At 57.5% G+C, this 14105-nt stretch overlaps 1 protein-coding gene across 4 annotated transcripts; it reads left to right on the top strand.

The window, feature by feature from the left end:
• The first annotated feature begins 3421 nt into the window (after positions 1 to 3421).
• On the top strand, positions 3422 to 12142 carry ENGASE (endo-beta-N-acetylglucosaminidase). Of its 4 annotated transcripts, none has more exons than XM_043905321.1 (14): positions 3422 to 3584; positions 4257 to 4324; positions 4467 to 4668; positions 6096 to 6244; positions 6816 to 6973; positions 7527 to 7675; positions 8002 to 8167; positions 9083 to 9186; positions 9513 to 9621; positions 9789 to 9979; positions 10322 to 10470; positions 10919 to 11024; positions 11367 to 11481; positions 11692 to 12142. In XM_043905321.1, the coding sequence occupies exons 1-14, from the start codon at positions 3463 to 3465 to the stop codon at positions 12109 to 12111; spliced, it is 2208 nt and encodes a 735-aa protein (XP_043761256.1). In that variant the 5' UTR covers positions 3422 to 3462; the 3' UTR covers positions 12112 to 12142. The 4 variants fall into 4 exon arrangements, with proteins under 4 accessions (XP_043761256.1, XP_043761255.1, XP_043761257.1 ...); XM_043905320.1 differs by having other exon boundaries at positions 3424 to 3584; positions 10916 to 11024; XM_043905322.1 differs by having other exon boundaries at positions 3514 to 3584; positions 4471 to 4668; positions 10916 to 11024.
• The last annotated feature ends 1963 nt before the right edge of the window (positions 12143 to 14105 follow it).

Below are 14105 nucleotides of genomic sequence, written 5' to 3'. Positions count from 1 at the left end.
AGGAAGGTATTCGAGCACACCCCATGTTTCGTGTGCAGCTGATGGCAGGCAGGACATGGAAGCATCTTCACTTCCCAGGGCGGGGGGCGGGGGTCGGGGGGCGAGGGGAGGAGGAGTTTCCCAGTCATAGGGATTTGACATTGATGGACTCTTTAGTTACCGGGGAAACCAGCAGAGGGGCATGCGCCTCACTGTCCCTTAGATAAGCTATCTGGTCTAGAACAATCTAGCTCAGGCAGGAGGGGAAAATATGTAGAAAGGTCAGTCAGTTGAGTAGGACGTAGGTGAAATAGGGACTGGTCAAGCAGTGGATGTACAGAGAACAAGAGAATAGCCACCCTGGGAGCCCTGACCACACAGAGCTATAGTTCTGGAGTCTTTAATGTGATTTTTGCTCTCACCCCAGCTGGTCTGAGGCAGCTCTCTGAATGAAGGGAAACTGGGATTTACTGCAGAAGGAACGCAGAAAGAATAAGCTAACAAGGTCTTGCAAAAAATGGTGACAGCCTTGTAAGGCAGGCTATTATTTTGAGAAATTTTTCTAAATTCCTGTGTTCTAAAAAATAAATAAATTCCTGTGTTCTCCCTCTGTTGTAGTTAGATTCAGCTACTATAAAAAATACCAAAATAGTATTGCTTAAATCAGACAGAAGTTTATTTTCCTTACATAGGAATCCAAACACCAGCATTACCAGGGCTATACTGTGGTGTGTGCCATCGGGGAAGTCAGGCCCCTTCTCTCTGGTTGCTCTGGGCCCTCTCCATATGCCTTCTGTCTTACAGTACCAGAAGGCTGCTGTAGTTCCTACCATCACATCTCACACCCATCTGGCCAGCAGCAGGGAGCAGGGAAGAAAGAGTGTGTGTGTGTGTGTGGGTGGGTGGTGTTCCTTTGTTTTGCAGGCACAGCCAGAATTGCAAGTGTGACTTCCATTCTCATCTGGAAAACAAGACATGCTCGCCAGGCCCCTCTAAACTGTCAGGCCTGCTGGAGATGCTGTCTTCATCCAGGCAGCCAGCAGTCAGCTAAGACGTGGGTTTCTCTCCCTAAAGTACAAGGGGGAAGAAAGGATACTGGGGACAATTAGCTGCTGCCTTTAGCTTACGAACAACCAAGCCTGTGGATCAGGTGATGTCCACTCATCTGGTTCTAGCTTCTGGCCGGTGACATTGTGGAGGCCAGAAGAGAGACAGTGGAGGAGGGAAAAGCAGGCAGATGTGAGTCCAGCTCTCCCCCTACGTCCGAGTGAGGGTCAGGTGTGGCAGCCAGTGCAGGATACACGAGGCCGGTGCAGCAGCAAATCAGTGGCACCGTCAGTCGGTCAGGCAGGGAGGTCTCCAGGCTCAGGTCCTGAGCCATCCTGGCTTCCTGTGCTGACAGAGCCAGGAAGGTGGACAGAGCCAGGACATGTCAGCAGGGGCCCCCATGGCAGGACAAGGCTGCAGTGAGAATTCACAGATGGGGCTGCCAGATTTAGCAAACTCAGCATCGAGTTCACTTTGCATTTCAGATAAATGAGAAATAATCGCTTAGTATAATCAGGTCCCATTTCCATTCGTTGTTTATCTGGCGTTCATGTTTAGTTGGGCATCCTGTACTTTATCTGGAAACTCTACAAGGTAAGGATTTTAGGTGGCCAATCCAGGCTTTGGAGGCTCTGGAGCCCCATGGGGACCAGCATGAGCTTGAGGCAAATGTGGGGACCTCCAGACTCATCCTGATCCAGGACAAGGACCCTGAGACCAGGAACCACAGAGCAGGCAGCGAAGTAGGGGCCAACGCAGAGGCTGCAAACCAGCTCTTCCTGGCCCGGCGGAGGGTGTGCAGGGCGACTTGAATTTCCCTGACCCCCAGACCAGAGGCCAACACTGCCGAGAGGAGCAGAGAAGGGAGGTCTGAATATATTTTTTCCCCAGACACTAAGAATTACCCTACAGAATCTCTAAGAACTTTGTTTTAGTTCAGAGGATGAAAATTTATTTTCACCGCTAAGCTGCAGGTAAGTGGTTTAAATGCAGACCAAATACAGACCCCACATCTTCTGTGCTCACTTGAGCACAGCCAGAGGGGAATCGTGACCCTACAACTGCCCCCACCCCCCCACCTGGGAGGAGTCAAGGCAGACTTCCCAGGTGCTACAGTCCCTGTCCTCCCTGGGATCACTATCGCCTGCTCCCCAGGGCCCCATCTTCCCCGAGGCTCGGCCAGGATCCATATTTCACAGCTGAGTCATCTTCCCCACTCTATGGGTTTATGGACGCTTGGGGCCTCATAAAGTTCAGTCTGCAGCCATAATAAAGAGGCCCACTCAGCTTGGCTCACTCAGCAGGCCATTCCCAAGCAGCACAAAGGGGTGTTGGGACCGAGGTGAGCAGTGCTTCAAGCCGGCCCACACTCAGTCCTGTGGGGCCCAGCCTTGGGTCCAGGCCCTTCTCCTCACACTCCACACTCTGGGGACTCCTCTAAGATGCTGGGGAAGTGCTATCTCTGAGATACCTCCAGGCCCTGTGTGCTTTGCGGGGCCTTGCAGATTTGGGGGTGCAGAAAAAATTGGTGCTTCAATGGAAACTATGCATTCTCTACATGTTGCATATCCTGTTGTTATCTCATTCTAGCTTTTTTTTTTTTTTAATTGAGGTATAAAATATGGAGGCATAGTTGATGTACAATATAAGTTTCCATACAACATAGTGATACACAATTTTTAAAGGTTACACTCCATTTCTAGTTATTATAAAATATTGGCTATATTCCCTGTGTTGTACAATATATCCTTGTAGCTTATTTATTTTATACATAGTAGTTTGTACCTCTTCATCTGATTTTAGTTTTCGTCATCTTTTTTACGTGTAAATTGTCTTGCCTAGAGGCTCAGTGATCTCACTCACCCCCCACCCACCCAGCGGAAAAACTCTTTATGCCTCTATTTACGTACTCATTTCAATATTCCTGATCTATACACAATCTCTTTTTTGATTCGCTTTTGAATTGGTTATAATTCTGTCTGAATAAGGAGGACAGTCTTTAACACTTGTCCATATTTATACTTGAATGAGAATTATGATTTCACTTTTCCCAGAAAATTATCTTTGAAACAGGGGTTAAGCAAACTGAGTTCAGATATCACTTTCACAATTTACTGACTTGGTGACCTTCAGGAGATTGCTCATCTGAAAAGGAACTCACACAAAGGGGTTTTCCGGAGTCATGGGCTAAGACCCCGCCCACCCCACGCCCACGGCATCAGCCCCGCCCCAGGCCCCGCCCCCAGGCCTTCCTCCGCTACAAAGGCCGGGCGGCAGGTGCGCCAGCCCACAGAGCGAGCCGGGTGTCCAGCCTGAGCCTAGTAGGGGCGGGGCAACCGCGCAGAGAAGTCCCCATTGGCCGGTGGGCGGTGGCGGTGGCGGGTCTCGGCCTGCGATTGGCCGGTGGCCGGCGGGTGGCGCGGGCGGGGCAACGTCATGGAGGCGGCAGGGACAGGGACCCGGACGGCGGCGCGGCGGCAGGAGCGGCGGCTGCAGGCGCCAGCGACCGTGGAGAAGCAGCGGGATCGGCGGCCGAGAGGGCGGCTGGCCCGGAGAAGGTGGGTAAGAGGTCGCCGGGAGAATTCTGCGGCTCGATCCGGCGGCCGGGCAGTGGGCCGGAGTCTTTGGGCCCCTGGCCCAGGCCAAGGGAGGCCCTGGGCGCAGGACAGCGGTCTTCGGCCCCCACGCTCACTGTTCGCGGCGGGTTCTGCCCATCGTCCCTCCCGCCCCGCACAGCAGCAGGCACGGACAGTCTCGGAGCCTGGGTGCGACCCCAGCAGCGGGCGCGTCTGGGAATCCTGGCGCCCTGACCAGAAGGTCCGACATCCTCATCTGAGAAATGGGTTGACCACGCCTCCCTCCCCTGGCCTTGGGTCTGCAGAGAGATTTTAGTTGCTCAGTGCAGACCAGTGGGTGTAATTAGGATTATTAGTGTCCATGCTGGGGAGGACAGGGAGGGTGCCTGGCCCGGGACATCTGAACTGGTCTTTGAGGAGGTGGAGGACTTCAGTAGGTGGAGACTGCAGAAAAGGGCGTTCTAGTGTGAGGGAACAGAATGGGCAAAGGCACGTTTCCATAGTTTGCATTAAAACATGTAAACCAGAGGACGTCTCCCCCTGCACGTCTTCATGGGGTCTGGTCCCTTTGCTTCTACAGGCTCTTTTTCTTTACCCTATTATTAAAAACAGAAACAACAACAAAAAAAACAATTCAACTCCTTCTTTGCTTAGAATTGAAGAGGATCAAGAAGAAGCAGTCTTTCGAGAAGTGGTCAGTTTTACCCCAGACCCTTTGCCAGGTGAGAAGGACCGAGGCTCTGAACACTGTGTCCATGTTCACTCTGGGGCTTCTGGGCAGGGCTGCCCCTTCCCCATCTCAAGTTCTCTATTATGAATTCCATAATTTCCACTGATTCCTCGCTGTTTCCCTCCTCTGATCAGTTAGATATTATGAGAAGGACACCACCAGACCCATCAGCTTTTACTTGTCTTCCCTGGAGGAACTCTTGGCGTGGACACCCGATGCGGAGGATGGCTTTAATGTGGCCTTGGGGCCCCCCGAGTGTCGGCAGCCCCCTCTGAGCAGCCGGAGGCCCCGAACTTTGATGTGCCATGACATGATGGGCGGGTACTTGGATGACAAGTGAGGACACTGTGAGCGCATGGCCTGGCATGATGGGATGGAGGGGAGGGGCTGTGCCCGGTGGTGGAAGGAGCACTGGATGTGGAGTCAGGAGTCAGCCAGCCCACCCTGCCACCTACTGGGAGAGGAACTCAGGCTTCAGCCTTTCATCTGCAAGAAGAGGGGACTGGATTAGGGGATAGCTTATGCCTCCTTCAGCCCTGAAACTGATTCTGTGGACTGCCTGCACCTGAAGTCAGGGAGGCTGGAGAAAGCACCGTTGCAGGGACCTTCTTCAGACCACCTGGCCTAGTAACTTGGTTCTTATGCTGATTTCTTTCCTTCACCCTCCTTAGTCCCGTTCTATCTTGGCCTGCTGGTTCTGGAATCATTCCACTCCCTCCCCCACCCCACCCCAGCCGGGGGCATTTCTTCCCAAGATCCTGCAGGGTCAGCTTAGAGATCTTGTTGTTTAGTCACTAGGTTGTGTCTGACTCTTTGCAAACCCATGAACTGTAGCCCCTTAGGCTCCTCTGTCCATGGGATTTCCCAGGCAAAAATACTGGAATGGATTGCCATCCTCCTCCAGGGGATCTTTCTGACCCAGGGATCGAACCCAGGTCTCCTGGACTGGCAGGTGAATTCTTTACCACTGAGTCACCGGGGAAACCATTAGAGATCTTTAAATATCCATAAAACAAGCTTGGACACAATAATTGATGGGAAGCCTTGAGTCGGAGCTGGCCATCAAGGTACAGAAGCGGGTGATGAAGCCACTGGTGCAGCTCATGTGGTTGTCAACCCCAACTGTACCTGCAAGCCGGCTGTGTCCTAGTGAACTGCAGATGTTGGAATAGAGCAGGGCCCCGGGCACTTGGAGGTCTGCGTGAGCCCCTTCAGGTCTCTTTCCTCGTGTTCTGCCTGTCTGTTCATTGAGGCTAAACATGCTCAGTCTTTCGGATCTGATAGCAGGTGCCTGTTGGACCTGGTGAAAATGCTTCCCTTAAGACTAATCCTCCCAGGACTTCCCTGGTGGTCTGGTGGTTAAGAATCCGCCTTCCAATGAAGAGGGTGCGGGTTCGACCCCTGGTCAGGGAACTAAGATCCCACATGTTGTGGGGCAGCTAAGTCCACATGTCACAACTACTGAGCCTATGTGCTCTGGAGCTCACACTGCAACTAGAGAGCCCCAGGATCCCACCTGCTACAACTAAGACCCGACGCAGCAAAAAAAAAAAAACCAAAACTAACCCTCTTGACATCCAGGCTGTGACCTGGTGCTACTTCTCAGCCCAGTCACTGGGCAGGGCCTGGCTCACAACAACCTTTAGTGCCAACTGGATGGAACTAAAGAGAAACTTCACTTGTGTTGCCCTCCCTTTTCACCCTGGGGTCACCATGTCCTCGTCTGTTTCTGGGTCCTGATTTTGTTCTCTTTCTTCATCCAGGTTTATTCAAGGCTCAGCCACACAGACTCCCTATTCTTTTTACCATTGGCAGTACATCGACATCTTCGTGTACTTCAGCCATCACACGGTCACCATCCCCCCAGTAGGCTGGACCAACGCTGCCCACAGGCATGGGGTCTGCGTGCTGGGTAAGAGCCAAGGACCCACCTCCAACCCAACCAGACTCGTTGGCACACCTGTCAGGGGCCCCAGTAATAAAAGGGTTTGGGCTTAGGGTACTCTTGGCTGGGTAGACCTCCTCACCTGCCTTGATGAGTAAGGACAGGGGAAGGCAAACTTGTTTTGGAAAGGAAATATTCTCAGCTTTCCAGGCCACTGAGTCACATACTGGGGCTGCCAGAGAGATAACAGCTCCCACAGACAATAAACAAACAAATGGGCTTGACTGTGATCCCGTAAGCCTGTTTTTGCAAGAACTGGGGGCAGGATGTAGGATGTAGGTGGTCCACCCCTGGGGGAGAGCAGTGCTTCCCAAGCCTTTCCCTGCATCTGAATAATTTATTGTCTAACACTGATTTCGGGGCCCTGCCCCCAGAGTGTCCGAGTCATCTGATATCTGGGGACACTGGGAATTTGGAATCTAACAATTTTTTTGCAGGCGACAGTGATGCTGATGGTGCAGGAACCACACCCCGGGAATTGCTGGGTAGAAGGGGAAATGATCCCCTGGCCCGACCTCGTTTCTCTCCTGCCCCACAGGGACTTTCATCACTGAATGGAAAGACGGGGAGCGGCTCTGCGAGGCCTTCCTGGCCGGGGACGAGCGCTCGTACCGGGCGGTGGCCGATCAGCTGGTCCTGATCGCCCAGTTTTTCCGATTTGACGGCTGGCTGATCAACATTGAGAATTCTCTGAGTGTGAGCATGCCTGCCCCTGGTGCCTGGCCCGCCAGCCCCTGCGCCCCGTGGGGACCCTCCGCTGTGCTCCTCAGCCTCACCAGGCCGGGTCCCTGCCTCCGCAGCGCTTCCTGCATCCCAGCTAGAGCTGGCTCCAACCTCCAGCCCCTCTGCCTCTTCACAGGCAGATGGACATTCTCCAGCGTGATGTCCAGGAGCCTTGCCTGGCTGAGCTTTGCTTCTCTGGCTCCTTCGAGGCGGCCCTGTCTTCCTCCTCTGTCTCTGCTCTGCTTGGGCTGCATGTGTGACTTCCCTTTCATGGTGTCCTCCCTTTTCATTGGGTTTTATCTTCTCTGGATTGCGGAGTTCATGTCCTTCCTGCTTCAGAAAGAAAGGAAAGTCGGACCTCTGGCTGGACCAGAGGTCCAGCTGCTCAGCAGCTGCGGGGCCGAGGGGCTTCTAGGACCTGTTTGCCCCTGGGGTTAAGTGTCCTCCTGTCTGTCCGGGGCCAGGCACTCCTCACGACAGGCCTCTCTGGGCCTCACGGAAGGTCTGTCTCCACCCCTTTCTCCAGCTGGCCGCCGTGGGGAACGTGCCCCACTTCCTCCGGTACCTGACCTCTCAGCTGCATCAGCAGGTCCCCGGGGGCCTGGTGCTCTGGTACGACAGTGTGGTGAGCAGCGGGCAGCTCAAATGGCAGGACGAGCTCAACGAACAGAACAGGTGAGTCTGCAGGAGGGCGGCCCAGGCCCCTGGGCAGGGCTGGGAGCTCCCTCTGCCTCCCGGAGGTGTTGTCTATAGACAGCTGCCCTGAGGGAAAGTGAGGGAGAGGGCAGAGGTGTTTGGTACCCCGACCACCAGCAGACAGAATTAACGCCTTGTCAGCCTGGCAGCGCCCAGGGTTACCGGCCAAGTTTGTGAGCTGGGTGCGGGCTCTTGGGGACTACTTGGTCCTGGAGGCAGGCAGCATGTAGTTTGTGGGCTCAGCGGATGCAGGTGCTTGAGGGGAGAAGGCCTGAGCTTCACGGCCCACCTGTGCCGCCCCCCAGGGTCTTCTTCGATTCCTGCGACGGCTTCTTCACCAACTATAACTGGCGGGAGGAGCATCTGGAGCGGATGCTGGGGCAGGCTGGGGAGCGCCTGGCTGACGTGTACGTGGGTGTGGACGTGTTCGCCCGCGGGAATGTCGTCGGGGGCCGGTTCGACACAAACAAGGTGGGTGGTGGCCTCTGAGGCCGGGGAGGTGGTGGCCGTGGCCTGGGTGCCTCGTGTTCCTGTGGCCCCCTCATTCCCACCTGCACCTCACGGGAAAGAGAGGCAGCAATCATCCTCCCCCAAGTGGGGACACCGAGGCCCCGAGCACAAGCTGTGCCCTAAAATCCTAACTTTCAGCCCATTTCTACAGATGGTACGGTTTTCCCGTAGATGCTGAGGGACAAAAGCACCTGTTCCGACCACGGGTCTCATCGATAGCTCTACTTCCTTCTGGACCCCGTGCTTTGAGGGGCACCTAGCTGGCAGTTAGAGCATCATGTGGACGGGGGTGGGCTGGGGCCAGAAGCCAGGGAGCACGTTGTGGTGTTTCCTTAGCTCATGGCGGAGGACTGAGGCCACACACCCACAGTTTTGGGAACTGCTGGTCTGATTAACTAGCGAGGTTTTTCTGGCGAGGGAAGTCTTGTCGGCAGTGAGAGAAGAGGAACAGGGGCCCGCGGGGGGCGCCGCACCTGGTGTGGGATAAACAGGGAATCAACCCATCCCCAGGCTGCCAATCCTGCCCGTCCCAGGTGCGCGGGGACCTTCTCAACTCATTAATTAAGCTTTTAAGTGAATAAATTAATCCAATAACTGAAGATTCTCTCCGCCCCCCTGTGAGTCTGATAATAGAACATGAAGTGTAGTGAGAGAGAGAGAGACGTGTCTCCCGTGGGCGCCCCGCGTACAGACCCCTGCCCCTCGGATTTTTCCCTCCGCGCCTCCCCGCCGCCTCGCGCCCTCTTCTGGGCAGCTGCGGAACTGCAGGGATGAACCGTAAAAGCCCCGAAGGTTGCCCCTTCCCTAAGCCCCTCATCCTGTGCGTGGACTCTGGTTGTTAGCACGGGGGCATCTCCCTGACTTCTGTCTCCCCAGTCGCTGGAGTTTATTCGGAAGCACGGGTTCTCAGCGGCCCTGTTCGCGCCTGGCTGGGTGTACGAGTGTTTGGAGAAGGGCGATTTCTTCCAGAACCAGGACAAGTGAGTCCCAGGCGTCCCAGGGCCTGGGTGTGGCCAGTGGCAGGGAGAGTCTCAGGTGATTTCCCCAGCTTCTGGCCATGCTCACCTGAAGAGTGGGGGTTGAGACAAGGCACGGGACTCAGCTGCCCTGGCTGCTCTGGGGGTCCTTGAGACCAGTTACGCAGGAAGGATGAAAGTTGGGGACCCCAAGGGACCACTTCCCACAGATGCTCAGCCGGGGCCAACATCACTTGGAAAGGGGTGCAGGAAAGCCTAGGGCCCTGAGAGTGAGTTTGGGGCGCTGCAGTGCCCTCTGGAGACCTGAGCCTCCATGCATTTCTCTGTAGGTTCTGGAGTTTGCTGGAACGCTACTTGCCCACACACAGCATCTGCTCCTTGCCCTTTGTCACTTCCTTCTGCCTGGGCATGGGGACTCGAAGAGTCTGCTATGGCCAGGTGTGTGGGTCCTGCGCTGCGTGGCCGGGGGCCAGGGGCTTCCTGGACGTGGCTGCGTCTGGGCAAAGGGGCTGCCTTCTCTCGGGTCTTTGGTCCTCCCCTGGGACTGGTGGGAGGGGCATCTGTCTGCCCCCAGTGCCCCCCTCCACCTCTGCCTCACCCTTCAGGAGGAGGCCGTGGGGCCCTGGTACCACCCGAGTGCCCAGGAGATCCAGCCCCTGTTTGGAGAGCACAGGCTGGAAGGGAACGGGCGGGGCTGGGTGAAGACACACTGCTGCCTGGAGGACGCCTGGAACGGGGGCAGCTCTCTGCTCATCCGGGGGCTGATTCCGCCCGAGGTTGGAACCGTGGCTGTGAGGTAGGTGAGTGAGGGGGGCCGGAACCTGGGGCCCATCAGCTGCCCCTGTCATCCTTGTCGGTTGCTAAAACCGGGCAGGTGGGCAGCAGAGGCCAGGAGGAGGACAAACTGGGATTTTGTTTTACTGTGTGAAGAACATGCAACATCCAGTTTACCGTCTTCGCCACTTTGAGCATCCAGGAGAGTAGCCTCAGCTGCCTGCACTCTGTTGCGTGCCTCTTCTGCCCAGCAGCCTGCCCCCCTCCCCATCCTGGAGGGAAAAGTTGGCGGCGGGACTCGGAGCAGCGCCCGCTTTCCAGCAGTCTCCCCGCAGCCTCTCATCGCTGGACCTTCCTCCTCCAGGTTGTTCTCCCTGCAGGTCCCAGTGCCACCCAAGATCTTCCTGTCCTTGGTGTACAAGCTGGAAGGGCCTTCGGCTGTGGGGGTGGCTTTGGAGCTCACCACAGGGGACGCGGGCAGCTGTCACGTGGGAGGCATCTCTGCGCTGAGTGGTGAGTGGACGTGGTTGGTGCCTCCCTTCCTTACAGGCTTCTCCCTTCTCAGGGGGTCTCTCGGGGAGGAGGAGGTTAGGGGTGTGGAGGCTGCTTGGGTCCAGGTGCCGCTCTGAGCCAGGCCTGGATGGGGGGTTCACCTCTCAACCGGAACCTCTGGGCTGCGGTGGCCCTGTGGCGTGGGGTTGGACGTGTGTGCCCATGGCGGCTCTCCTGCCAGCAGTGCCCCGAGAGGGACGATGTCCCCTGGCCAGTCCTGAACATCCATCCCCGAGCTTCCCTCCTCTCCTCCCTGTCCTCCATCCCCCAAGGCCTCAACCCATTGAGCTGAGCACCTAGGGCCACCAGGGTGTCTTGGGGGGCCCCTAGCTCTCTGTTCAGTGACACCTCCCAGTGTGGTTTCCTTTGGACTCCCCTTGTTAAAGTTCTGTGTCTCTTCTCCCAGCAGAAACCAGCTCCAGGCGCAGTCCCCGACCCCTCCGAGTGCCCCCAACCAAGCTGGCCAAATGGGTGGGCCGCTGCGGCCAGCAGCTCAGTGGGGGCTGGGTCCAGCGGTGAGTCCCCGCCCCATCTTTCCTGTTGAGTCCCCAGCAGAGGATGGCCACACCATGGTGGGGATTGGAGAGTGAGGGGCCCTCCACTGAGAAACCACAGAATTGGAGGGATGTAGGGCCCATGGGCCAGTCCTCCCAGATTTCAGGCAGCTCAGTGGCACAAGCCCAGGATGCTTGCTGGGAGCAGTCATGATCACGGTCATGGCTTAGGTCCGGGTTTCCCACTGATCACAGGGTCCACTTTGGGATGGATATCCCTGTGGCTCTGGGCTTCTGTGAGCAGCCTGTCTGCAGGTGCCAGGCTGAGGCCCCTTGTGACTGGTCTCTGTCTGTCTCTCCCAGCTGCTACGAAGTGAATCTGCGGGGCTGCCTCCTGCAAGACCTCTTCGTTAATTTCTCCCGGCCTCCGGGCAGCCAGAAGGAGGAGAACTTCATCTGTCGCCTTGGAGAGCTCCAGGTGAGGCATCCCAGGGACCTGGATGGAGCTCGGCTGGGGCGTCTGTGCCCTTTGCAGACAAGGCCGGACACCTGCCTGCCCCCTCCTCTGGCTCAGAGGGGAGCTGGGGCAGGGGTGCCAGGGCTGGGACCGTGCAGGGCCAGGCGCCCCCCCCACCCCCCAACCTGCCCTAGGCTCCCGGGCTGAGCTTAGTCTTGTCTCTTCTGCCAGGTGGTGGATGCCAACAGCCTGCTGACGCCGCTCCCCCAGGTGCAGGCCGTGACGGTCTCGCACGTGCGCTGGCAGCCGGCCGCCTCCGAGCGGGAGGGCGGCCCCGCCGGGCTCCGGCTCAGCTGCACTCTCCACTGGGCCTACCTCCTTCCCCGCGTCCGGTGCTTCCGGATCCACTGCTGCCGAGGATCGGAAGGTGGCTCTCCCGGCAGTGGGCCTTCGGAGCCGGGGAGGCCCAGGCTGCTGGGCCTGGCTTTTGTCAACCAGTATCGGATAGTGGACCTGGCAGTGGCAGCCGCGGAGCCTGGCCGGGATGGCCGTGTGGAGTTCCTGGTGGAGCCTGTCCCCAAAGAGGGGTTCCTGGTGCCTCGGGCCGAGTGGGGCAGGGCGGCCATGCTCTACTCCATGCCCCGCACGTGAGCAGACATTAAAGCAGAGTCTCCTATCTCAAGGCTAAAGGCTTCTTCTGCGCCGGGGCCTCACAAGTGTTCAGGAAAGACCCGGGTCTCCAGGGCTGGACGAGAAGACCGTGGGCGAGCAGGCTGTGGCTCTTCATTGGGGCATTGCAATAGGAAAGCTGAGAAGTCGGTTTGCTGAGTTGATAATTCCCAGGGGTGAATGGACACCCTGCCCCACCCCAGTCTTGGTCTCATCTCTCTCAGTAGTATACTATACCAGGTACAATAGGATACTATACTAGGTACAAGTGAAAAGATTTGGGAACATTTAGCCTAGAGAATTCCATAAAGGGTATTGCCTAATAGGCTGAGAGACACTTATGCTGACAATGGTGACCTTTCATTCCTGCAGTTGGAACAATTAGGAAGGAGCTTCATAGTGGCAGGAGGGCCCTGAGATGCTTCCAAGGGTGGGAATGAGATAGAGGGGCCATGATGGGGGTGCAGAGCTGGGATTGGGGGGGTGGTAGCATAGGAACAGCAGCCCCTGCAGGTGCTGGGAGGGGCTCCCCGGGGTGCCTTCTACCCCAGCCGTGGGAGCCCCCAGCCAGTCTGTGCCAGGTCAACACAGCCCCCAGCAGGGTGGGCACATGGGCCAGACCACCTGGTGACCTGGCTTTCCTGGTATACTGTTCCCCAGAGCCAGAGCCACTTCTGGAACGTCCCCACTGGCCCTGGGTCCTGCTTCGTCTCTTCTGGGTTGTAGGTGGGAGCTAGTGAGCCCAGTGAGCTTGGGCAGCAGGTGGCCGGGCAGCGCCCAGGAAGGCCCTTTGGGCTGCACCCAGCAGCCCCAAGCCCTGTGTGGGGGCTCCGGGTCGCCTCCTGCCTCCACACCCTCCTGCTCAGCCGGTCCCTCGAGCAGGTGTTAGCCCGGAGCATCACGGCGCGGGGGCCGCAGCTCTCTCCACTGCGGTCCCTCCTCCTGCTTCCTTCTCTCTGCAGCACCTCCCTCCACCCCTCTGCCCAAGCTGAGGCTGCTCAGCGGTTCTGCACAGGGACGAGGCGGGGGTCAGCGAGCCAGAGACAGCGCCTCCTGCCACACAGCTCCCCTTTGACACATGGGTGGCTTCCTGGGAGGGATCTTGGCCCCGCAGCCTTGGGGAACCCTGCTCCCCTCCCCTCTAGAGGCCCAAGTGGGCTCTGCTGTGGCCCTCTGGTGAAGGCCCTTGGCCCCTTGTTCTTGGGGGGCCTCTCACCTCCAGGCCCCATAGGCCAGTGATGGAGGTGTTACTTCCCGGTTCCTCTTGTCCTCCCCTCTGTGCTACGAGATGTGGATGATGCCAAGGGCCAGGACACTCTGAGGTGACCTCCCAGCTGGAGGGTGGGCCTCCTATGCCAGCTCGGGGTCAGCAGACTTGATTGAGGCTGCAGGGAAGGGAGAGGCCGCCAGGCGGCACTGTAGCCACACTGCGTCTGCCCTGGCCCTCGGAACTGGGAGAGTACAGAGTGGCTCAGGGGTAAAGAATCTGCCTGCCAAGCAGGAGACACAGGGCACAGGTGGGGTTGACCCCTGGGTCGGGAAGATCCCCTGGAGAAGGAAATACCAACCCACTCCAGTACTCTTGGCCTGAGAAATCCCACAGACAGGAGGACAGGGGGGCTACGGTCCACGGGGTCGCTGAAGAGTCAGACACTCAGACTTAGCCACTGAGCCTGCACGCGCAGGACACAGGAGTCTCCTTCTCGGCGGACAATGGCCTCTGTCTCAACCTGCCCTGCTTCCCAGGTGCCCATGTGCCCCTTTCACAGCCCCACGCAGGAACTCAGGTTCCAGGTCTTTCCTAACTGGGAACGTTTTATTCTTCACACCCCACATGTGCGGCCCAGCTCAGTCCCAGGGTGGGAAGAGGTTTGTTTGGGAGGGGATGGTGGCTCCGGCAGGCCAGGAAGCCACCTCCAGTGTCTGACCCTGAACAGGCCTCCCAGCACCCCTGGTTCTCCCAGGAGACTGTCAGG

This window comes from Cervus elaphus, chromosome 5 (assembly GCF_910594005.1).
Source record: "Cervus elaphus chromosome 5, mCerEla1.1, whole genome shotgun sequence".
Lineage (NCBI taxonomy): Eukaryota > Metazoa > Chordata > Mammalia > Artiodactyla > Cervidae > Cervus > Cervus elaphus.
This window is presented reverse-complemented; position numbering and strand designations above follow the sequence as displayed.

Coding starts and splice junctions, on each gene's coding strand:
- ENGASE (XM_043905320.1), top strand. CDS start 3,463: ATGGAGGCGGCAGGGACAGGGACCCGGACGGCGGCGCGGCGGCAGGAG. Junction 7,676..8,001: donor GAGCTCAACGAACAGAACAG/GTGAGTCTGCAG, acceptor GCCGCCCCCCAG/GGTCTTCTTCGATTCCTGCG. Junction 9,187..9,512: donor TTCTTCCAGAACCAGGACAA/GTGAGTCCCAGG, acceptor ATTTCTCTGTAG/GTTCTGGAGTTTGCTGGAAC.